The sequence below is a fragment of the Ctenopharyngodon idella genome, chromosome 16 (genome assembly GCF_019924925.1).
Source record: "Ctenopharyngodon idella isolate HZGC_01 chromosome 16, HZGC01, whole genome shotgun sequence".
Classification (NCBI taxonomy): Eukaryota; Metazoa; Chordata; class Actinopteri; order Cypriniformes; family Xenocyprididae; genus Ctenopharyngodon; species Ctenopharyngodon idella.
In genome coordinates this window covers 17,208,057-17,232,888 of record NC_067235.1, presented here as the reverse complement: position 1 = coordinate 17,232,888, position 24,832 = coordinate 17,208,057, and the positions used below count along the sequence as shown (strand labels likewise).

General features: G+C 37.5%; 1 protein-coding gene across 15 annotated transcripts in view; it reads left to right on the top strand.

The window, feature by feature from the left end:
• The window catches only part of ptprub (protein tyrosine phosphatase receptor type Ub), a 237,756-nt gene that overhangs the window by 158,349 nt on the left and 54,575 nt on the right, over positions 1 to 24,832 (top strand). For all 15 annotated transcript variants that reach the window (XM_051865407.1, XM_051865418.1, XM_051865417.1 and 12 more), the window contains exons 8-13: positions 659 to 976; positions 3,706 to 3,815; positions 7,956 to 8,157; positions 10,793 to 10,895; positions 11,781 to 12,054; positions 19,721 to 19,757. In XM_051865407.1, coding sequence (XP_051721367.1) covers positions 659 to 976; positions 3,706 to 3,815; positions 7,956 to 8,157; positions 10,793 to 10,895; positions 11,781 to 12,054; positions 19,721 to 19,757 — 1,044 coding nt within the window. The remainder of the gene's footprint in view (positions 1 to 658; positions 977 to 3,705; positions 3,816 to 7,955; positions 8,158 to 10,792; positions 10,896 to 11,780; positions 12,055 to 19,720; positions 19,758 to 24,832) is intronic.

Genomic DNA, 24,832 nt, shown 5'->3' with positions numbered 1-24,832 from the left:
CATTAAAAGAACAAAGAAATACAATACATTATGTGGAGATCTATTTGACAAAAATGCATTGATTGTCTTAATAATGGACCATGACAAATGCGCTCATTGATAGTGGGGCTGGATGTCCTTGGTTCACCCTCCCTGCTGTCTGCGCCTCTCTCTGTGAGAAACACTAAGGTTCCTGTGTGCCCTACAGACAGTGACTTCCTCTGTCTCTTTATATCATATACGCCAAAGGTGGTCGCTGATCTTTCTGCCCTCGGTAAATAAGAAAGTACGAACACAGATGTGAGGTATGCCAAAAATAGTTGGCCTAATGCAATGACCTTGCACTAACGGTAACTGGCAGAACTGAATGTCCTTGAACGGGGCTCATGGCCCCTGGACGATGTGCAGGCAGATACTCGATTTGCTTAGCGACACGGAGGTGGCAAATGGCGGGAGAGAGACTACAACCTGCAGCCTGTGGAATTAATTAACGTAATTTGGCATGAGTTGTGTGCTCATTAGCAGGTGGTCCGTCAACCTTTTTTGACCGTGGGTTTGCCTCCTATCTATGGTGGGTGGGGTAGGCGAGAAGTCTTATGACCCGGTGATGTCCCTGTCCAGATTCCCTGCACTTTTGGCTTATGTTAACAAAATGTTCCACTGTTTTCCATTCCAATAGAGCCCATGCGGGCGCTGCGTGGTCTTAGAGCCTCGGAGATCCAGTCGCGTCAGCTGACCTTGCAGTGGGAGACTCCGGCCTTCAACCTGACCCGCTGCCACACGTACTCCGTCTCCTTGTGCTACCGTTACACGACCGCAGGGGGCGGCGGGGGGCACAACACCACTGTGAGAGAATGCCTGGCTGTGGAGCACAACACTTCGCGCTTCACCCTCAGAGATCTGCCTCCTTTTCACACCATCCAAATACGCCTGGCACTTGCCAACACCGAGGGCAAGAAGGAAGGAAAGGAGGTCATGTTTCAGACCGAGGAGGACAGTGAGTAGTGGAGCTTTCAATGAATATTAATCTGTATATATCAATTTTTGTACTTCTGTTTCAGTGGCAGCTGGTGGGGAAGCGCAGATGTCTTATGAATGGCAAAATGTGTAACATTGTGTAACAAAATGTGTTAATGCTACAACTTCAGACTACTACTAATCAACTGAATTTTTTACAATATTTACCAATGGCAATTGCCAAAGGTTGCCAAATCTTGCCCATTTAAGTATCACCTAGCCATTATATAGAGAACCAGGCTTCAAGGCAGGACAAAAAATGGTGATTGAAAGCCTAGTGTCCAATAAATAATCAGATATTTTCCAGTTAAAGTAAACTGTTAAGGAACTTTTTATTGAAATAAAACTGATTGATGAATGGATGGATGAATGGACAGATGGATGGACGGACTTTCCTCTGGTTTCACAGACAAGGCTTAAGCTAGTCCTAGACTAAAATGCATGTTTGAGCTTTTTTAATTGAAAGCAACTTGCTCTGACATATCTTAAAAAATGTCATTGCCATTTTTTTTTGTCTCAAGATGCACACCAGTAATATTTTTTCTAGGGTACGTTTATAAAAGATACTTAAATTCCCTAATTGAACTAAGGCCTAATCCTGGCTTTGTCTAAGCCCTGTCTGTGAAACTGGGCCTTTAAGTTGTAGAGTTGATTATTTTCCTATACATTTATTTCATAGTGTTTACTTGTGGAGTCTTCTAAATATAAAAATGTTTCTTTTAGATCTGTTCAACGTCACAATCATAAAGAGACAGACATTCCGAAATGGATTTGAAATAATTTTTTTAATCATTCTCTTCAGGGAGCTGAGCATGGGCAGGTCAGAGGAGAGTTTTATGCCTGTTTCTGCGCTCGATCCAGCCAGCGCGGGCTGCAGAAATTTTGGCTGAAAGACAAAATAATTTTCTGGGAAAAATTTGAAACACAAGCGTTTCACTCAGACAGGAAGTATGATGAAGTGAGAGAGAAAAGGAGAGGGAGGAAAGAGAGTGCTCAATTATCAACACTCCTCTGAAGCTTCAATCAGCAATTCTTTTCTTTCATGGCCTGTCACAAGAAAAAGTGATTGAGTCAGCGATTTTGACTCAATCTGAGTGAGCGTGTTATTTTCGCCACTGGCTATCTCTGCTTCACCAACTATCACCCCGCGCACACACACTGTGCACATACCCAAGGGCTAACAAGGATGGCTCAGTGACAGAGCACAAATGGCTGTAAAAACATCTGCTGATGTGTTACTGCTGCAGTATGTGAGAAGTCAGAACGTCATCTGTCTCTCTAGCACCATTTCCAGTTCCTCCTCATTCTCTCTGCCAGCGTTTATGTCTGTTAATGAAACCGTGTTAATATTAATCAGCTAAAAAAGCCATGTCATCAACTGCAAGTGTGGCCTTTTCTTTCTGTCGCACAAGCTTTGTATCTCCTGCTGAGAAGTCCAGCTTAGACCAGCATGAAATTCCATGCTGCTCCAGGCTGGTTAAAGCTGGTTTTACGGTGTGGTTGATTGAACAGCGTAACTCTGCTGTTCCGTTGATAGACGCCTGCTTTCAAATGGTCCCGCTCCCACTTTCAAAATGCTTTAAAATTCAAACACTTCCGTGTGCTTTCAAATGCTGCCGTGCGTTGATCATTGTAGCCAATCGCTGACACATCCGATGAGCGTGTGAACACAATGGCCAATCAGAGGTGTTTACGAATCCACTCAACAGCACTCAAAGCGTCACATTTTTTAAATTTCAGTACCGATAGGTACCGAAGTCGGTACTTTTGACATCTCTACTGTACAGTAGTACTTAAATATGCTGTATGCTGTGTGAAGATGTCAAAGGACATCACTTGTTTTGTAACTACATTAAAATACATCAAATTAGAATATGCAGAAGAGCTAATGAAAAGTTTCTGTATATAAATAATGAAATCACACAAAGCTAATATATTACTATGATATGGTATTTATTCATATTTTAATTAGCTATTATTTTAATATTTTCAGTTTTAATTTTAGTTTGTTTTAGTAATTTTATTTTATTTATATAAGATTTTTGTTTTTAATTTTTACTAAGCTTTATTTTTTATTTCACTTTTAGTTTAAGTACTTCAACTTCAGCTTATTTTATTTCATGTAGTTGCCAAAACATTTCTAATTTTAAATTTTAATTATTTTTTCATCTTATAATTGTTTTTGTTTTATTTCAGCTTTATTTCAATTAACAAAAATAGTTTTAGTTAATAACATGAAAAATGTTTGTTTCAAAAGAAAGTCATACATGTTTGAAACAACTGGAGGGTGAGTAAATGATTACAGAATTAAAATTTTTGAGCGAACTGTTCCTTTAAGAAGCTGGATGGGGACCCAAGCAATTCAGCATTCAAAACACAACATATACACTATTCTTTTTAGCTGGATTCCCAGAGCCTAAAGTCCCCAGATACACACATGGATCAGCTCTTTGGTTCCATATCACATATCCAAATGACTGATATTAGTTATAATGGATGAGTCTATGTAATATGTTAATAGCTAAGAGGCCTGCTTAAGACTTTTATAATGACAACGGCTGTAATGAGGATATTAGAGTTGACCTTTGGGGGACTTTAAGCAATTAACCTTCTCACTTTGAGTAAATGCTAGAGAAATTACTAATCCAACAGTGTAGGATCTTTCTGTGTCTCCATTCATAACCACAACCATTCTTCGGTTTCCCATAGTTCCCGGTGGCATTGCTCCCGAATCTCTTACCTTCACGCCGCTGGAGGATATGATCTTCCTGAAGTGGGAGGAGCCGGTGGAACCCAACGGCCTTATCACGCAGTATGAGGTATGTGCTTTCTGCTCTTTACCGCACTCATATCCATTACTCTCACGCTGTCTGAAGCCTCGGAGATTCACTCTGGCACGTCAGCATTTTTACCAGGTGAAATATCGATGAACCACAATCCTTGAAAGACAAAACTTCCCACTGTGTGTTAAAATTGGACTGCCAGTCTAAATTATTTATGAACGTGCCGCTAACACATGATCCCCTGCATGCGTGTGCGCACAGTTCTGACTGACAGTATTTGTATTAGTAAGACCTTGGAATGTGAGTGTTTTCCATTCCTGTAAAATTCAGAGTTTCAGTCTAGTTGGCCGGAAATGCTGAGGAGTTGTTGTTCTTTCTCAACTCAGTCAGTGACAGACAGAAGTATGTATGAAGTCATGATTTGGACCTGGAACTCTGCATGCTGCCAGAGACACATAAGCCACCAAGGCCATCCCTGCTCTAATTGGTCCCTACTGCACCAGCCATCTGTTAGTAAATGACAGAAAGATGTCTCTATCTAAAGTTATATATGCTGTCTCCTACACTTTTTGCCATTTTAGAATCTTGCCTGTTTGAATTTTTTGCCATGACGCCATCAACAAACATGAACCTCATTGTGCCTGGGGTTAATTGCTTTGCTTGAGGACACATTGATAATTGCTCATGGCTCAGTTCCCGAGGGGATTGAATCAGCAACCCTCCAGCCCCGAGCCTTTACCAACATACCACAATGTTTTATGAATGTGGCTGCTGTAGGAGCTTCTGGAACGGTTTTGGAATGATATCAAGAAGTCATTACTGAGGTAGTGTCACGTACAACCCATTGAAGAATAGTTGTTTTTGCCACAACAATTGAAATAATATCAACATTTTATGAGATCATTTATTTTAATTAAAATTAAGTGTGCTTTGTATATAAATGATCAAAATCAAACACACACACACAATGTTAAAGGGTTAGTTTACCCAAAAATTCTGTCATTAATTACTCACCCTCATGTCGTTCTACACCCGTAAGACCTTCGTTCATCTTCAGAACACAAATTAAGATATTTTTTGATGAAATCCGATGGCTCAGTGAGGCCTCCATTGCCAGCAAGATAATTAACACTTTCAGATGCCCAGAAAGCTACTAAAGACATATTTAAAACAGTTCATGTGACTACAGTGGTTCAACCTTAATGTTATAAAGCAACAAGAATACTTTTTGTGCACCAAAAAAACAAAATAACAACTTTTCAACAATATCTAGTGAAGGGCGATTTCAAGACACTGCTATCTATCTATCTATCTATCTATCTATCTATCTATCTATCTATCTATCTATCTATCTATCTATCCATCCATCCATCCATCCATCCATCCAAAGTTTGGATGACTTTTTTTTTTTTTTATACGTGTCACGTATAACCCATAGAAGAATAGTTTTTTTAGACACAACAATTGAAATATCTAAATTTTATGAGATCAAAACTTTTATAATTTATTTTTTATTAAAATTGAGTGTGCCTTGTATATAAATGATCAAAATCAAAGACACAATGTAAAAATGAAACAAAAAAGACATTACATTACATTTTGCATTACAGTTTACATGACTTTAAGTTGTTTATTTTTTGATATTTATTATTTATATTTTACATGTTAAATTATTTTTAAAGTTAAATTTGAATTAGAATGGATCTAACTGAAAAATCTGTCTGCTTGTCTAACTATCCATCTATCCATCCATCCGTCCATCCATCCCACAGTTTGGATGACTTTTTTGAGTTGTTTTTTATTATTATTAATTTATATTATTTTAAATATCTTGAATGAATTTAAACTAAGAAATTTCCTACCAACTTATAACTTATTCATATGATTTACAAATTGTTCTATTGCACTACTTCATGAAGTCAAACAAAAAAGTGACAATAATCAATTAAATATTTGGTTATTTTTATTATTTATATCTAAGAATAATTTTTTTACAGTGTAATTTTGTGCGCCAAACAAAAAAAATGAATCATTGTATAATCGTGTTCTTAAGATGAATACATCCGAACTGCAGCAAATTGAAAGCTTATGCCTTTGTCCCAAAAAGAATGATAGCTAACAGTCTAATAAAAGCCCTTAAACTGTTTCTTCATTCTTCCGTTCACTGCACACAGATTCGTCCTGCTCAATGGAAAGGTGGTGGGCCTCCCACAGCCAGCATCTGTCTCTCTGTTCCTCTGTTCCAGAACATTCTCACACTCTTTCTCTCTCTGGTCACACTGCCTGCCTCAGTGTCACCTTTCTCCTCACCCATGATTCAGGCTCTCAGTCAGTCACTAAAAAGTTGTGAGAACGCCGCTTCTGTCACGCTCCAGAACCCACATCTCACCTCAAGAGGAAAAGTCGCTTTTGTTTGTGGATCCGTCAATCGGCTCGGCTATGGAATCGAGATCATCACATTTTTTGAATGCCACCTCTGTCCATCAGGCGCCTCCTCTCTTACCATTTGCACTTACCGAGTTATCTCTCGTTGATAAGTTGCGTTTCTTTTTTCCCCAGACCATAGCTACCAAAGTCGCCCCAAGGATGTTTTCTAAAGGGGATTTAAAGGCTTGACCTATAAAGTGGAGGCAAGGACAGATTTTCAGGCTCAAGCAGCCTGATCTTCTCAGGCATACAGAGAGATGAAGAGGGAAAGAATAAGAGAGAGGCAGAGCCTGGAGAATTCGCTCTCGTTTCTCTCAGATTAGCACATTGTCCACTTCTCTCTGAGCACCGCTGAAGACAGGCTCGCAGGGCACTGCGTTCCCCCTCAAACCTTCCACCACTGCTATCATCCATGCCTCATATCTTAAAAGAGGCCAGGTACAGGTGTCTAAGTCCCAGAAGTATGCCGCACTGTAAAAAAGCAGGAATTAGGCAGCTTACACTCTAATGCACTGCATGCTTGTGATCAGAAAGTTTGTGAGGCCCTTGGACTCCATGGTGAACATTGATTATAGTGTAGCAAGTACTGTACTGATTACTAATCAGTATAGTACTGATTATAGTGCAGCAAAGGTTCTTTCTGTTCTTAATATTAAAATCTGTGTGAATTTGAATTAAATGGGAATATCTGTCTATCTGTCAGTCCATCCATCCATCCATTCATGCATCCATCCATCCATCCATCATTCCTACAAACCGTTAAATCTAAAGACTTTTAAATTTTAAAACTGTTTTTAGTTAAAATAGTTGAATTTCATTGAATTTCTGTTACTTCTATTCAGTTTTTTTTTGCAACTGTCCATCCTGTTTGCTACTCGATTCAATTCAAACTCTGCAAATGCAGCAAATTATATTTGGTAAATAATTATTCAAGAATACACATCAAGAATAAAGTAGAATCTACACACCAATGTAATGTAATGTTCAATGTAACGAGGCCAAAAATCCAAGAAAAAAAAAATCCAAAAATCCAGAATAGGTTTACTGAAGAAATGAATCAGGTTTACATGTGGCCGAGCACTGAAAGCACTGAAACATTTCTCCATATTTGTGCACATCTTTACTTTTTCTTTTGCACCATTTTGTTGTGTCATCATGTAATTCAGTAAAACTTTTCTGATAATGGATCTTGAAGTTTTGGTGTCAGGTTTCACTGAACTTAAATACAAAGAATGTGATTTGGTGTGTGGATTCTACTTTACTCTTAAAATTGCTTTGTGCAACATAAAAAAAAATCTATAAACAAGATGATGATGTCGATTAACTTAGGTTCCAGACTAAATTTGTCCAGATAGTGTTTTTACTCTTCCAATGAAAACGGTTTCAAAAAAAGCCACTTTGCATGATGGCAGGCAACACAGACTAGAGCATAGTATGTGAGTGCTGTGACAATATGGTGCCATCACAATACTTTTTTTGCTGTAAAGATGATAGTCTAACATGTCCACTGGCTTCCCGCTGATATTTTTGAGTAGGCTACCACGTATTGTTTGTACAATAAATGTTTGATTTCATATATGAATCATTTTCAGCCCACTCTGAATAACGATGTCAGGGTTAGCAAACTTTTATAAAGCAGTGCTTGATCTGAGCTACCACACACTGAGTCATCATGTGTTTAGTTCCAAAACAACAGTGATTTAATGAAAATATGATTTATTTAAAAGGTATTAATATGTGTAATTACAGATCAGCTACCAGAGCATTGAATCATCAGACCCCGGGATCAACGTTCCAGGCCCGAGGCGCACTGTATCCAAGCTGAGGAACGAGACGTACCATATGTTCTCCAACCTGCATCCTGGCACCACCTACCTGATCTCAGTTCGGGCGCGCACCGCCAAAGGCTTCGGCCAAACAGCTCTCACTGAGATCACCACCAACATCTCTGGTGAGGACTGCATATGTTTGTTTTTGGGGGCTTGTACGTGTGGGTGTCTGCACATGCAAATATGTGTGTAAAACAGGGCACTTCCACTTCATATCTGACCCATCAGTTGGCCCATAGTGAGTGTGATTAAGTGTTTTCTGACCATATTTTTAGTGTGTGTGCACTTGGATGGGTGTGCTCGCTCGCTCGCTCGCTGACTCACGTACGTTAGTAAGAAAAAGATAAGAAACTGTAGTTAATTTTTATTGCCTTTATTCTCCTTTCCTCCTCTGATGGATGGTTACTGACCTTTGCATCTGTTCATCTGCTGTGAACACGCAATAACCTCAGATTCAAAACAGGTGCTGTAATTTCATGTTTGAATGAAAAATCAGAATGTTTTATAATGAGTTTTCATTTGAAATAAATGCAGAAGTTGCTTTTGTTTAGCATTACAGGAACAGAACACTTCTGCAATGATGGGAAATGAACGTGTGCGTGCATGTGAGTGTTTTCACGCACCCTCAGATGTAGCAGATGAGATCTACAAACTGTTGATTGAAATGCCTCAGATCTTTCAGGAGATGTCTGAGGTACAGAAATACATGGCAGCAGTTGAATAGACAGGAACAAAGTGAAACAAAAACAGGTTTCTCAGAAAAGGAAAAATGTGAAACTCCAGAGTTTCCGGTTCATCATCCTGTGCTTCAGGTGCGCTATTGATCTCTGAAGCGTGTATGTGCGAGTATGCCCATATCGCCACTTAAGAGCCATTATGTATTCCCGTGTGGAACTGAGGAAGTGATAGTGAAACTGAATCACAGCAGATGCTCAGAACCCAACAGGCCCTTCAAGAACATTACACGTTTTCCCTCGCCTCAAAGAGAACTGACATCACTGTCATCTTCACCATTTGAAAACTAGCCGGCTTACAAAACAGCACCATATGCTGCTGTCAAGCAGATGCAGCTGATGCTAAATCAGGATTCCTCAACCCTGGACTGATGCAAAGTGATATATGTTCAGCCCGGCATATTCTCAGATACACAATGTCCAACAATAAGAGGATTTAGTGTGGTGATGGACATTAATATGCCAATATTTGGTTGTTTTGAGATTATTGGCGTTGGCCCGATAACACTATCTACTTGGCAGATTAGCAGTCGAGGTTGTTTCACCGTGTATCAGTTTCAAAATCAATTGTCAATGGATAAATAAATTGATTTTGTTATTGTTGTTGAAGTGAATTCTGAGGGTTTCTTATTTTAGCAATTTTGTGTGCATTGTTTTGTTCAGCAATTTTATTTATTTACTTATTTATTTATTATTAAGATGATTATGATGTCCAAAGTCTGACGCCACTTGGGACTCAGAATAGCATTTTGTAGGCATATTTAGTTTCATAATATGATCATCAGGTTTTACACAAATCGTAGAAGTTCATGCAGTTCGAGTGATGCTATGAAACACTTTTTTTTTCAATAGATTTGCAACAGAACTCTAATTGTTATACTGACAATTTAATTTGTAATGGGAATATACCTCACTGTAAATTATCTGCATTATTGGTATATTTCTGGAGGAAGGTATTTTAATTATAAATACTACAGCTTATTCAGCTGCAGGACTCAAAGTCAAACAGGGACTGAGTAGAGAAACGGAAACAGATGCATTACACCCTTATTTCTGTTCATTTCAGTATGCACACTATACTTCAGACAAAGGTGTTGCGCCATGGACACTTTGATGTTGTTATATTGATAGAGGCTGTTAGACTAGATGTACTCTGGACAAAAGTACATATTTGATCAGCTGTATTCTTGTTTGTGTGTGCGTACATACTATATTGAATATGCTTTTGGGCGCTCTCTTATCTCTAAGTTGCATCATATGTATGTAGACCATATAATTATATTTAGTTTTTTTTTTTGTGTGTGTGTGTGTGTGTGTGTGTGTGTGTGTGTGTGTGTGTGTGTGTGTGTGTGTGTGTGTGTGTGTCTAGAAGCATGCAAAGTCACCTGAGGCCTCACTTTTACTGAAGTCCACTCAAGTAGCTGCAGTTTTTCCAAGCCTGCTTTTAATATCATAATCATTGATTTCTCGCAGATTGTTTGCCTTTGCTCATCAGCTCTAATTGACTGCTGATATTAAGGAAAAAGTTATTGCTCAACACGACCGTCTCATGGGAAGGATGCAGTCCAGACTCAGATCCGTCTAAATGAGTTTCCCTTTATTTGTCCCACATGCACAGCTTTTAATTACACCCTGAGTTCAAGACATGCAGAGGGACAGGTTTGGAAAAGAAAGCGTTCATATGAAGTGCTTGTTGTTTTTGTGAATTAGGGCAGTCTTATTTCAGACAACAATGTAGGCGTTGTTCATGAGGTTTGTCTAATTGTTTAGCTGGTTATGTTGGCTTTTAATAATTAGCGTAAACTTCACTTTGCATCACGTTGAAATGACAGTTAATGTACACAATAGATTTGGATCCTGCACTATTTCTTTTTGACTGCTGAGCTCTTGATAATTTTTTTTCTTCCCATCACTCTGACTCTGAGTGTTTTAGAGAAGTTTTCTTCTGATGAGTGGGTTAAAAAGTTTTAGGAAGATATTCTCATATCATTCTGTCTCTTTTGTTTTATGTCTCACTTTAAAGCACCAACATTCGATTATGGAGACATGCCGTCCCCTCTGAGTGAGACGGAAAGCACCATCACAGTCCTGCTGCGTCCAGCACAAGGCCGAGGAGCTCCGGTCAGGTGAGAGTGACATCATTTGCTTTAAATGAATTAATGAATATTCTGGATTGAATACAAGTTAAGCTCAACCTACAGAATTGTTGGCTGGCATAATGTTGATTACAACAGAAAATAATTTCTACTCATCCCTTATTTTCCCTTATTATATATATATAATGGTTTTTAGGTTATGGTGAGGCACTTACAATTGAAGGAAATGGGCTTTTTTTTTTTTTTTTTTAGAGATTTACAGTAAAAGCAGAAATGTGAAGCTTATAGAAGAATTTACAGAAATCTTTATAGAAGAATTTACAAGACAATGGCATTTAAAATTGTTTATAACTTTACACAGAATGTTAACACACACATTGTTTACATAATAAATTTTAACTCCCATTCATGTGTGTGTGTGTGTGTGTGTGTGTGTATATATATATGTATTTGCGTATTTGCTTATTTGTTAGTTGCAAAGGCATCGTTTCTCATTTTCATTTAGATTAACTTGATGTACTAAAATAACTAAAATAAAAACTGAAATACAAAAATTAATAAACTAATAAAAATCACAAAACACACAACAAAATCAATAAAACTTTAACTAAAATTAAAATGAAAGCAGAGAATATAAAAATAAAATCTAATTCAAAATATTAATAAAACCTAAAATAGTATCTCAACATTGGTATTTTAACGTTTTGTATGTTGTATTTTTAAGTTTTAATGGATTATCAACTTTAACTGTTTTTTAGAAATTATTTATTTATGGTAATCAACATTATGCCACAAGTGCTGTCAATTGAGCTTAACTTATAGTGAACCCAGAATATTCCTTTAGCAATGCATTATTACGATTATTCCTATAATATTATCATTAAAACATTGCTCTGTGTGTGTATGTATGTATAGCACGTATCAAGTTATCGTGGAGGAGGAAGCTGGTAGGAAAGTGAAGAGAGAACTGGGTGTTCAAGACTGCTTCCCCATTCCTACATCTCACGGTGAGGCTCAGGCCCGTGGAGCTCCACACTACTATACTGCCGAGCTGCCCCCAAGCAGTCTGCCTGAAGCCACGCCCTTTACTGTGGGGGACAACCACACCTATAACGGCTACTGGAACACCCCCCTGGACCCCAGGAAGAACTACCTCATCTACTTCCAGGCCATGAGCAACTTCAGAGGCGTGAGTGTCAGAAACTTGTGTCTCATTCCCATCCCTAGTTCTCTGTATATCCTAAATACGAATTTGAGTACTAGAAAGTGCCTTGTTCCACAAAAAAGGGCACTGATTACTCAGTTATTTGATTTGATTTGATTTGATTACAAGATTGCTTATTAAACATCAAATGGTATTTATAAACAGCATCACCACACAACACACCATCATGCAACTTGTACAGAGCTCATAAATAAATAATTTGACATTAATCAAACATAATTAAAAAAAAAGAACAAAATATAATGCACAAATAAAAATTTAATATTTAATCTTTTTTTTTAATCTAACAACTTTAATTTATTTAATCTATCAGCATAGATACATTAATATAGTGAGAACTAATGGTGCATTCCATTTGTCCTCAGAAGTGGGAATGTCCTAGTCCCCAGTAGGATATTTTAATTGGAACTAGGACTTGGACAATACATCGATTCTTGATTCGCGAAACAAAGAATCTGGAGCGATTTTGATATTTTCAGATGTATCGCGAATCTCTCTCGAATCGATTCTGAGCTTAGTTTTTAACAGCAGATGGCACTACGGTCTTTAGAAACACCCTTACTCTGCTTGCTTCCAGTTCCTTTACACACACCACTTAAACCTAAAATAATCATTCAGAAAGTTCGAATTACAAGGGTGTTCGCAGTAGGCTGTGTTTACATTTTTGCGTCATAAAAGCATTCTGAGCTGAGGTGCAAGTATATTTAACCACTTACATGACTCAGCCGAACGCCTAAGCACTCTCCAGCACTCTTCTTCGTGAGCATTTGAGTGTGCAGCTAAAAACTAGCCTAGACGCCATCTGCTGTTAAAACTAAGCTTAGAATCGAAAATATCAGAATCGATCCAGAATCATTGTATCGTGAATCGAGAATCAATGTATTGTCCCAGCCCTAACTGGAACGCCCCCTCTAGTCGGAGTTGCGTCTGGGAAACTCGGGGGAAGTGCAACAACAATGACTTCAGAATCCAAGATGGCTGCTCAGCACATCAACCGTAGTAAAACATTAGTAATATATTGGTAATATATTGTTTAATAGCACTGTTTGTCTGTGTCTCAAATTCAGTGGTGTACACAGTAATAGCCAACCTCTATTTGTAGACATGATACTTCAGCATTATCTGTGCAAAATACTGCTTTTTTTATGTGTCTGTATTCCGAAAGAGCAAGCACAGCAAATGTTTGCCTGGACACATCCATCTTAGTTTTCTGACCTGCGTACTGGAACACGGTCAACTCGAGTGTGTTGTCATTCCCAGCTATGACATCCCTCCTCCAAGCAGCATAATTCTAAGAGCATTTCAGTGGAAATCATGGGACAGCTCTACAAATGTGCTACTCTCTGGGCAGTGCCCTTACTTTTAAACTATGGAGCGTATTGAGACACACTCTGTTGGTTTTCTGCATCTTGAACATAAATATAATCTTTTTTGGTGGAAATTTGATGGATTTTATACCCTGATCTGAAATGTTATTTTTACACACTCCTACAGATTGTTTGCAGTATGCACAGCGGGAGATAAAGTGCAAAACAGGGACTTAGAATAAATAGTGAGAAGCACCTGCAGCTAGTAAATCTGCAATTAGCTGGATGTACAAAAACATTATATCATTGCTCGTTCTTATGGGATGTTGTTTTTCTTCCCCTCTCCTACTGTTCAACCCCATAAGATAGTGTGTGTCTCAGACCCAGTATGAAATTAATAATAGAGTATCAGCACACACCAAGCTTTGGGTGTCCAGACCTTATTCAAATGGGAAAAACAGCCCCTGTGCTCCCCGTCAGTGCCTAGATAAGAGGATAAACAACAAGGAATACCGTCTTGCTGGCATAAACCATTTCACAGGGATAATTGGGCACAGGTGCAGCTGATCAGAAATAGATCAGCTGGCAGTTTATGTTGTTAGAAATGGCTGGGGCTGAGAGACAGAATGAGCTTGACAGAGCAAGCAAGACAGAGCCTGGAAAACAGCCGGGGGAAAGGGAATCTCTGGCTGCTCAAAAATTGATCCGGAAAGGTGCCAAATAAGTTTCTAAATAGGAAAAAAAGCATTTGTCAGAAGCAAAATATAGATCTTGCTTAATAAAGCGTTTGATTAAACCAGAGTAGTACTTTTCCAGTGGAAGGAAATACAGTTTGTTGTGGATGACAGCATTCCGTAAAGACCCATAACCCACTGGAGATGATGATGGTGCCGTTCCCTGTCCATATTTGGTGGTGCTACTGTAGTTAATATACAGTGCCTTGCAAAAGTATTCATGCTCCTTTATTTTTTATTTTTTCCCCATATTTTGTCATGTTGCAGCCTTATGCTGAAGGGGTATGAATACTTTCGCAATGCACTGTACTTCTAGTCCTGATTCTCTTCAGTTTCGATCTAATTAATTATTCATATTAATTAATTATATTCTGGCACAAAAAAAAAAAAACATTTAATTAAATTCAATTCCATAAAAGCGACGCTGGGCTGTGCTTGATCTACTGACTACGCGCAAATTAAAGAAAATAATGATAATAAAGGTAAATAATGGCGCAAATACCAGTAAATTGACTTAGTAAATTATCTTGCATGATTCATTCAAATACTCTCCTCCCATAAATTTTGCGTCTGAAAGGGAAACTCTTACAAATGCATATGCAATAAGGTCAGACGCAAAAATAACCCTTGTCAACGCCTTTTCAGCATTATTTTTTTCACTGTGTCTTTAGTAAATCCTGATAGTATTTTTTAATGCCAGAAGAGTGAATCATTGTTTTGAATCTGAATTGAGTCTAAACAAATCAATACACTAAAGTGAATAAGAAAAATATTTTAACTACTGTCACACTTTTGTAAATTGAAGAAAAAAAAGTTAGTAGTGTCATTAATTTTAGTTGTTTTTCCTCAACAATAAAGCAATTTATACAGTAACTGTGCACAAGCGAACCTCCATATTGAGCATGGCAGGAAATTTCTCTGATTTTTGCCGTTTCATGGTTGTTAGTTACCTGCCGTACTCAATTATGCACTATTAAACCTCAGAGCATTTCAAGGTTGTGGGAGTAAAAAGATTTTTTAATGGTCCATTTAGATTTGACACCAGCTAGCAAACCTCATGCTCAAAAAGATGTGGCTGACATTTAGAAGAAGGTTATCACATTGGCTCAGCACCTGGAGGAATGGATGAGCCAGCTTGGCTCATTCCACTCTTCTGAACAGCAATTCAGAGACACAAAACTTGGACGGACTTCACCTACACTATTACACAGTTGGGTTTTTTTGGCGGCCTTGAAGGAAAATGCCTCTAGATGACCTATAGTACAAACACAAACTCCCTCCCCGCCGAACCCCTCAGGGCTTCTCACGCTTTACAGACTGAAATGCACCTGTCAGCCAAGCCATTGTGACTCCACCTCCCCTTTGGTTTCTCCCTACTTTAAACCGTACGTCTTGGAAACTGATCGCAGGGTTCAGTCTCCTTTGGGTTCTGCTGATTTACTTGACCGACCTTTAGCTAAATATTCATTTTTATTCAGCTCTATTTTATGCTGCAATAACAGCTGTAAAGGCTGACAGTCTAAGCTAAAGGGAACGTAGCTCAGGAGACTTAGCTAGCATTTAGCACTCCCCTGTTACCAATTTAAACAGTTCTGGTTTTTTTTTTATCTTGACTGCATATAAACAATGCTAATATACTTTGCTTTGTCTCTTAGCCAACTTTATGGCTGTAAGTGGTTTTCAAAGCTTTTGGCAGCAGCACAAGAAAGAAAGTCCTCTGCTGCATTTTTGGCCATAATTCTGACAATTAGCCATTAGAGAGCTGTGAATGCTGTCAGGGCTTCATGTAATTGCTTTCAGTGATAAATATATATAAAGATGCTTTTAACAGATCTTTGATTCTCTGCTGTTTACAAATGGCTGCTTTTCTTCCTTTTTCGTCTCTGCTCTTTGTTTGCTTTTTTTTTTGTCCTCTGCTTCCTTAACAGTCCTTAGAGGCAAAACAAAAAGATTGTAGCTACCAAATGCTCTCTTTCACTCATACACACAGAAAAACATTGCTTTTTCTTTATTCCTTTTTTTTTTTTTTAATGGTACTAAACCCTTTAGGACTGACCAGACATGTTCAATGAGACTTTTCTCTCTAATTGTCATCTTTTGCTCTGTTTTACCAGGATGAATGGCATGATCTGATGCTGATGTTTCTCACCAAAATACTGTACATGTATGTCTAGTTCATATTTATAATTTAAAATTATTTCTAACTTTATAGTATGCAATAGTGATGTCAATCAATTAAAAAAAGAACTAAATTTTTCTGTAATTAATCGCAATTAATCACACCTAAACAAAGTTTTAAATATATTTTTATGTTGTAATACTTTCACATTGAATCTCCAAAATAATGTGGAAACAACATATATACAGTATATTTTAAATATTTTTCTATTGGCATCTTTTATAAGCATTATAAATGAATGCCAATATCACTGATACCAGTGCTGATACTGATGTCTCTATTAAATTTTTTTTGTTTTTTAAATTTTAGCCATTAATTATAGCGATTGAACATTGCATAATATTTGAAGGATATAATTTTTAACATTTAATAGGCTTTAAAAAATATAACAACTTTTAATTTAAGTGAACTTAAAACAATCTTCACATAAACCCATTGTAATAAATGTCACATTTACCTGTGCTTTTAATATATCAGGGCTAAGGGTTTTTTTCTATTGGTCCTATTCAGATTTTTACTTTCCCTGCTAACATGCACAAAATGTTATTGTTTTCATTGTTTTTATCCTTGTAACCTTGTAAACAGTGCTTTAAGGTTTTCAGGTAGGTCTAACAGGTAAATATACAGAAATGGAATAATTTCTTGAATAATTTCTGTATCTGTGCAGTTAATGAACACTGCAAAGACTTCGCTGCATAATTTATAAATTGAAAATAGATGAATCCTTATCCACCTTATTTTTCAGGTAAGAGTGGGCATGGCCATTTGTAATTTTAATGTCTGGCTTCAGGTGTCATTCGCTTCCAGTTATTTTTAGCTGTACAAAACAGCTTGTTATGCTGCTTGATATTGCAAACTGGTATTTCTTACCATATTACTTTAATGCATTGTCTTAATTATAAACGCGCTGGTTTGTAGCACAAACAGTTTTACAGAGTACTGCACTTTGACAATCTTCTCATTATTTCCCTATAGCGACTAATAAATCGTAAGTCTCACAAATTCACAGAAAACATCTTACTTCCGCATTGAAAAATAAGGTGGATTAAAGACTACAAATGTGACTCAGTCAGGAGCAGTGAGTGATTTTTCTCTTTGTCTTTTGTTCTTTGATTAACATTAATGACACAGACAGCAGCAGGTTTATTAGGCTGCTGTCACTTTAAGACCTGAAGCGGATCTGACACACAGCTTATTTTCTCACAACTCTTTACGTTTATTTAACACTTTTAAACTCATTTAAGACTGTGTTTACCAGAATACTCGATAAAACAGTAATTTTGACATAAGTTTTTTGTGTTTTTGTTCGTTCAAGCGCAAAAGAGAAATCACTGTTGTGCTGACACACTGTGCAGCATTCTGTGCACACTTTTGGGTATTCACAGAGAGCCGCTTCACAGACAGCGTGCCAGTACAGATCTGAGTTCGCTTTTTGCGCCTTATAGCACTTGAATGCTGAAGCGCAGCCAAAAGATGACTGCTTTCATTGCGTTAAATACAGTAGTCAACATTTGAAGTGGATCAAAAAAAGGTCAATAAAGTTGTCCTAAGAACTAAGTTGTCCTAAGAAGAAGGTTTTAGGACAACTTTGATGAAAGTTTTTGATCCACTTCAAATGTTGACTACTACATTTTTAATAATACGTTAAACCAAAAAAAAAAAAGAATTGCATGCATTAACACGTTAATTTTGACATCCCTTGTACAGGTATGTGTATAATTTATAATTGTTATATTATATATTAATTTAAAATGCATATTACATAGAATGAATGGCATGAACTGATTTTTTTTTGACTAAAATATAGTCTTATTTCACCCCAAAATAGAAAAAAATGCATTATGTAATGATTATTTATCATTTTATAATACATATATATTTTATCTTTACTACATTATATTATTTATTTACATTACATATTGTGTATGTTGTGTATATGTACACAAGTAAAGTGATTTTAGGTCTTTATGCAAATATACTGTAAGTTCAATATTATTTTCATGACAGTTGATCATTCATTATACCTTACAATTTAAACTATAGGAATTGAGGGTGACTGGGACACGTTTTGCAATTGAGATGAATTGGAAAAAGTGTCCCAATCAACCTGAATTCACCATATATATCTCTTTTTTTTTTTTATATTGCATAGCAGATTTTTCCCCTCTCTTTTTCTCGCATGCCTCTTCTACTTCTCGAACCAAGTAGGAGCTTTCTAATAAGTTCCTTTCCCATGCCTCCCTGGGCCTGTTATATTTATAGTGCTCATAATTCATTTACTTAGCTTGAGTTTGCTGACAGATCCCCTTTTGCAGTGCCTGCCATGACCGTTCCCACAAATTTGATTAAATAGAGCAGGGAAGCTTAAAGCTTTGTGTCTGCGTCTGTCTGATCAAAGCCCACTGGCTGTCTCTCGCCTGTCATTTGGGGTCAGTCTTTTCTCACACGCATGGTGATCTATGAGTTCTTATGGTGCGACATCTAGGACCGGCTCTGTGCTTGGAGAAAACAGGCAGTGTTTGCTTTATCCCTGTGATATGCTCTCATGGGAGAGTGTGTATTGGGAACCATGGCACACATGCATCCCAATGATGGCTGCTGGAGCAGATAAAGATGGGTTTCTCGTAAAGCCTGGATTGGCCTACATGACATTTTTAAGCGTGTGGATGTTTTAGGGGGGGCTAAAATATCCATGCGTGTCCCTCTTCCCTCTTTTGAAACATCAGTGCAAGTCCGTCTCTACCTTTTTTCCTCTTCCTACCTCCCTCCCTTTCCCTTCTGTATGTTTTCCGAGATGATATAGGGTTATGATGGGCTTTAGGAGCCAAGGCAGTTTGAAATAGGTTTTCAATTAAAAAAAGCAATTCAGCCGCAGTTTAAGCAGAGGCCTCTCACTCCTTTTCCGGATGGGAAGATTTGCATAATTGTTCCATAATGCCCGAATTAGCATCTGTAAATCTTAATTTGATAATGCATCTTCTTGTCGAGGTGGCAGGCCGGAATTGGATTATGGGCTTGGATCTCATTAGCGCTATTTGACAAAGGTCGTTTTCATAACACCAGTATGTCATCAACTGCGATTTCAAACAAATTAATTCCTTTTTATAATTCTCTCCTGGCTGGAAGTCATCCCCCCTGCCTCTTTTGTCCTCTGCTGCCATTTTCTGTACATTAAAAGCTTATATCTTATCACCACACACTAAAAAAATACATACTCAAGTAGGGTGAGTAAGGCACAGTGCTGTTTTTGAATATATTTTTTCTCTTTTACTGGCATTCATGCTGTTGTTGAATCAGCAAAAGTCAGTGTGAGCCCATTTGACATCACATCAGGTATCGTGCAGTCTCATTTCTGCTGTTTGACTGTTTCCCACAGCATGACACTGCATCTCTGTTCTCTTTTCTCACAGGAAACAAGGATAAACTGCATCCGCATCGCCCGTAAAGGTGAGTTATTCAATGCTGATGCTACAGAACATTTTTTTTTTGTAGAAGTACTGTGCGTTTTGTGCTGTTTTTTTCTTTTTTGTGACAGTGTGAGGTGAATTGCCCTTCTGTATGCAAGGTCGAAATCAATGTACTGAAAATTTGCAGCCATGAAACTATATGTTGTGTTATTATTATAAAATGTTTTTGTAATTTATGACAATAGGATTCTATTCATATTTGATTCTAAGGGTCAGAAAAAGGTAGAAAATAGCCATGAAATCAATGACAACTGTTTTTGTCACATTAGTGGGAAAAAAATTATAATACCCATTTAAAAAATGAAGAGAATGTAGAGTTTGTAAACAAGTTAAAGGGTTAGTTCACCCAAAAATGAAAATTCTGTCATTAATTACTCACCCTCATGTCGTTATACACCCGTAAGAACCTCATTCATCTTCGGAACACAAATTAAAATATTTTTGATAAAATCCGATGGCTCAGTGAGGCCTGCATTGACAGCAAGTTAATTTACACTTTTAAATGCCCATAAAGCTACTAAAAACTTATTTAAAACAGTTCATGTGACTACAGTGGTTCAACCTTAATGAAGTAACGAGAATACTTTTTGTGCGCCCAAAAAAAAAAAAAAAAATGACTTTATTCCACAATATCTAGTGATGGGTGATTTCAAAACACTGCTTCATGAAGCTTCGAAGCTTTACGAATCTTTTGTTTCTAATCAGTGGTTCGGAGCACCAAAGTCACGTGATTTCAGTAAACGAGGCTTCGTTACGTCATAAGTGTTTCAAAATTTCAATGGTTCACGCGACTTTGGCAGTTTGATACACGTTCCGAACCACTGATTCGAAACAAAAGATTCGTAAAGCTTTGAAGTTTCATGAAGCAGTGTTTTGAAATCACCCATCATTAGATAATGTTGAATAAAGTCGTTATTTTGTTTTTTTGGCGCACAAAAAGTATTCTCATCGCTTTATAACATTAAAGTTGAACCACTGTAGTCACATGAACTGTTTTAAAAATGTGTCTTTAGTACCTTTCTGGGCATTTGAAAGTGTAAATGAACTTGCTGTCAATGCAGGCCTCACTGAGCCATTGGATTTTATCAAAAATATCTTAATTTGTGTTCTGAAGATGAACGAAGGTCTTACGGATGTGGAACGACATGAGGGTGAGTAATTAATGACAGAATTTTCATTTTTGGGTGAACTAACCCTTTAAAGTATGATAGAGTGGCCACAAATAGTAAAACATAAAAAATTGTAGTGGATTGAATATATGCTGTTATTCAGACTGCACAAGTAGAGTTTATATTTGCTATTCACTTATTCAAAATGTTACATGCCTGAGGGTCACAGCTTTTCTAAGATGTCATCAGCATTCTACTTCCAGATCCCACTGGAACTAACAGTTTGCTTCAGGCGGATGGTGCACCAATGTTGTTTTTAGCATCAGAGACATCAAAAAGTGTGGAGATAGAGCACTTGAATGGAAGAAATTGTTATGCTAAATATGGCAACTGTAGTCCCACATTAGAGTTAAACAAGTCAGTTGCCTTTTTGACAGAGCCACGGCAGCAGCTGTAGGAAGTCCTGTCATAAAATAACAGCAGCCAATCACCTGATAGTTTACTCTAGAATGTGTATGCACATTAGCAGGACTAGCCTGAAAAATAACATTTTTAATTTAATGATTTGAACTAAGTTTATAAAGTCATTGTTGTCCGATTCTATCGCTGATTTGAAATATGTTTTTAGAACTTTAACTTCACAAGCAGATTTGAGCCAAATTCTCACAGCAGCAGAATACGGTTGTCAGTCCTGTATTTGAGTCCTTAAAGGGTTAGTTCACCCAAAAATGAAAATAATGTCATTTATTACTCACCCTCATGCCGTTCCACACCCGTAACACCTTCGTTCATCTTCGGAACACAAATTAAGATATTTTTGTTTAAATCTGATGGCTCAGTGAGGCCTGCATAGCCAGCAATGACATTTCCTCTCTCAAGATCCATTAATGTACTAAAAACATATTTAAATCAGTTCATGTGAGGACAGTGGTTCAATATTAATGTTATAAAGTGACGAGAATATTTTTGGTGCGCCAAAAAAATAAAAAATAATAACGACTTATATAGTGATGGCCAATTTCAAAACACTGCTTCAGGAAGCTTCGGAGTGTTATGAATCAGCGTGTCGAATCAGCGGTTCGGAGCACCATAGTCACATGATTTCAGCAGTTTGGCGGTTTGACACGCGATCCGAATCATGATTCGACACGCCATTAATGGATCTTGAGAGAGGAAATGTCATTGCTGGTTATGGAGGCCTCACTGAGCCATCGGATTTAATCAAAAATATCTTAATTTGTGTTCCGAAGATTAACGAAGGTCTTACGGTTGTGGAACGCCATGAGGTTGAGTAATAAATGACATTATTTTCATTTTTGGGTGAACTAACCCTTTAATAGGGTTGCATTTACACACAGTTCGGTTATTTATGGGAGTGACAACCACATTCTATACTCTAAGAAAAGTCCATATAAAAGGGCCCAATGTACTGTGTTTATATGAAGGCCTTTTCCGTATTAAGTGTTTTACCCGTATTTTGAATTACACAATGCATTGTGTTGTATTTTAGAGTTAAAGGCATATCCGTAAACTTGATGGATAATGTCTTGTACAGAACATTATCCACAATGGTGTAATTCAAAATACAGGTAAAACACTTGTGAAAAAACAATATGGATTTCCCCATTCACATAGTGACTGAGTGAGCTTGGTCTAAAGGGACTCTGCTAGGTTTTGGTACCAAAGTGGTTTCCCTCTTCCAGCTCAGTAGTCCAGCTCTATGATCATTGCTCAGACCTCTCAGAGCTGTACCACTGAGAAATACTCCATAATGGTTCACTAGCTAATCTTACATGTGCACTTTTTCCCCAAGCGCTCAGATTTCCAACCTGAGTTGCGAGCGTCCGTGAATTCCCTAAAGGGCAAAGCATAGTGTACAGCTTTGGGATGCGTATTGTTTTACAGTGAAATTTTGTGTCTAGACACACACAGATTTTTCTTTTATATACCCCCCCGCCCCCTTTGTGCTCTGGAGTCAAGGGCACTAACGGAGAACAGGTCACTCTTTCATCATGTTTGTTTTGGTTGCTTGCGGTAGGGGAGTGGACTGTATCAAAGCAGATTTGTCTGGGGTGGGCAGTCTCGGCGAAGATACGCCGCAGCACGCAGGCAGAGAGAGATCAGTTTTCGGGCCCCTGTCCGGTCAGGAGAAAGAACCTTTACATCAAACACGACTGATGGAGTCACCTGTGACTGTCAATACACGCTACCACCTGTCAGGCCCCTCAGAGGAAGATGAAAAGGTTCAGGAGGCATAAATTCCTGTCAAGACAACAAAAAAGAACTGCACTCCCCTCTATCGAACGGCATCAGGGCTCAGTACGGGCAGCACGGTATTGTAGTCTATTGTAGGCGTTTGCTGCTAGTGAGCACAGCCTCCCAGTTAAATCGACCTGGCTCTCTTTTTGAGACTGAGTAATGAGGGTGACGACTAGCCTTCCAAGCATGAAGCCAAGAGGAGGAAGTGGACGTTTTAGGCCAGTTTTGTCGTCCCATCTGTTCAGTGGGCACAGACAGACACACATTTGGGATGTAGGCTAACACGCCAACATATTGATGAACATAATAGAGCTCTCTCGACTTCCTCAACAAATTAACGGAGTGCTAACAAACTTAGGGACAAGAAACTGTTTCACTGCATTTAATTCATTTATTAGGGTTTCTAATAAATGGTCTAGACAAGAAGGAATCCATAATTGAGGTTGTTGATTTTGATTGACCACATACATGTCCTATGAATCAACAGTCAAGGTCTACAAGAAAATTGACAGACACCCTGATGTGCTCAAAATGTAACCGAATTGTATAGTCTTACAAAACTAAGCTGCCAAGAATCCCATTTCCTTGCACAGGTGACAGTTTAATTAACAGTCCCTTGGCAATCTTCACAGAACAATAGACTTTCATTGTAACTCCAAGTGCTAATTTCCACTTTTGGTGCGCTCAGCAGGTGCTCACATTAATCTTGAAACAAATTTCATGCCTGTGTTGGGCTTAATTGATATTCTGAAAGGAAACTCAGCATGGCGATAAAAATCTGATCAGGTTTGCATCAAACTTTAATAGATGTTTTCCCATCTATATTTCATGCGATGAATACATTTAATACCTAATTAAGTACTCATGATTTAGATGTTATTGTGAAGATTATGCATGAACTTGCATTTTAATCTTTTCTTATGTTTAGAGTATTGTACTTACATGTGGTAGAGTTATTATGTTGACATAATATCCTATGTCGTTGTCTATTTGTTTTTACTGAGGTTTATGCTTGAAGTGAAAAAATGAAAATTTAATCTGTGATTTTGCTCCTTAGTATGCTAAGATATTTTTGCTTGACACAAGACAAAGATATAAATGGATAAAAAAAAATATATTGATGAAAAAGTAATATAAAAATATCTTTATTTAATTTTAATAGTAGTTCAAAAGCTATTTGCAAATCATTGATTTCTGCTTTTTTCACTTGATTATGTTTTACTAATTGATATATTTACATTTTACACTCTCTTACCATTTTTGGAAAAGAGTTTTGTTTTTTTAGCAGTTTTTAGAGCATTTAATTGTAGACGTAAGACATCTAGATCAGAACTTTTCATTGTTGACATCTGAAATATTATGTATATTTAATAATGTTATCAGTCTGATACAGATGCACACTGTATTGGTGCCTTAGATGCAAATCTATGGCTGTGTCTGTGGAGATTTGCACCAAAGCACTATAGTCTATAAAAAGGAGATGATTTCTTCTAAGATAATTCATGGTTGGGCTCTTTTCAAAAGGTTCCTGCGGGAGTCTGACTTCTCAAGTCTAGAGTAATGTGGGGTCTCCATGGGGGGGTTGTGAAAGTATAGTCTCTGTTGTCTTCAGATATATAAAGTCTGTCACAGAGAAAGTTGCTTTGGATTGAAAAGGTAGGAATGGTCTAGAATTACGCTTCTTTAA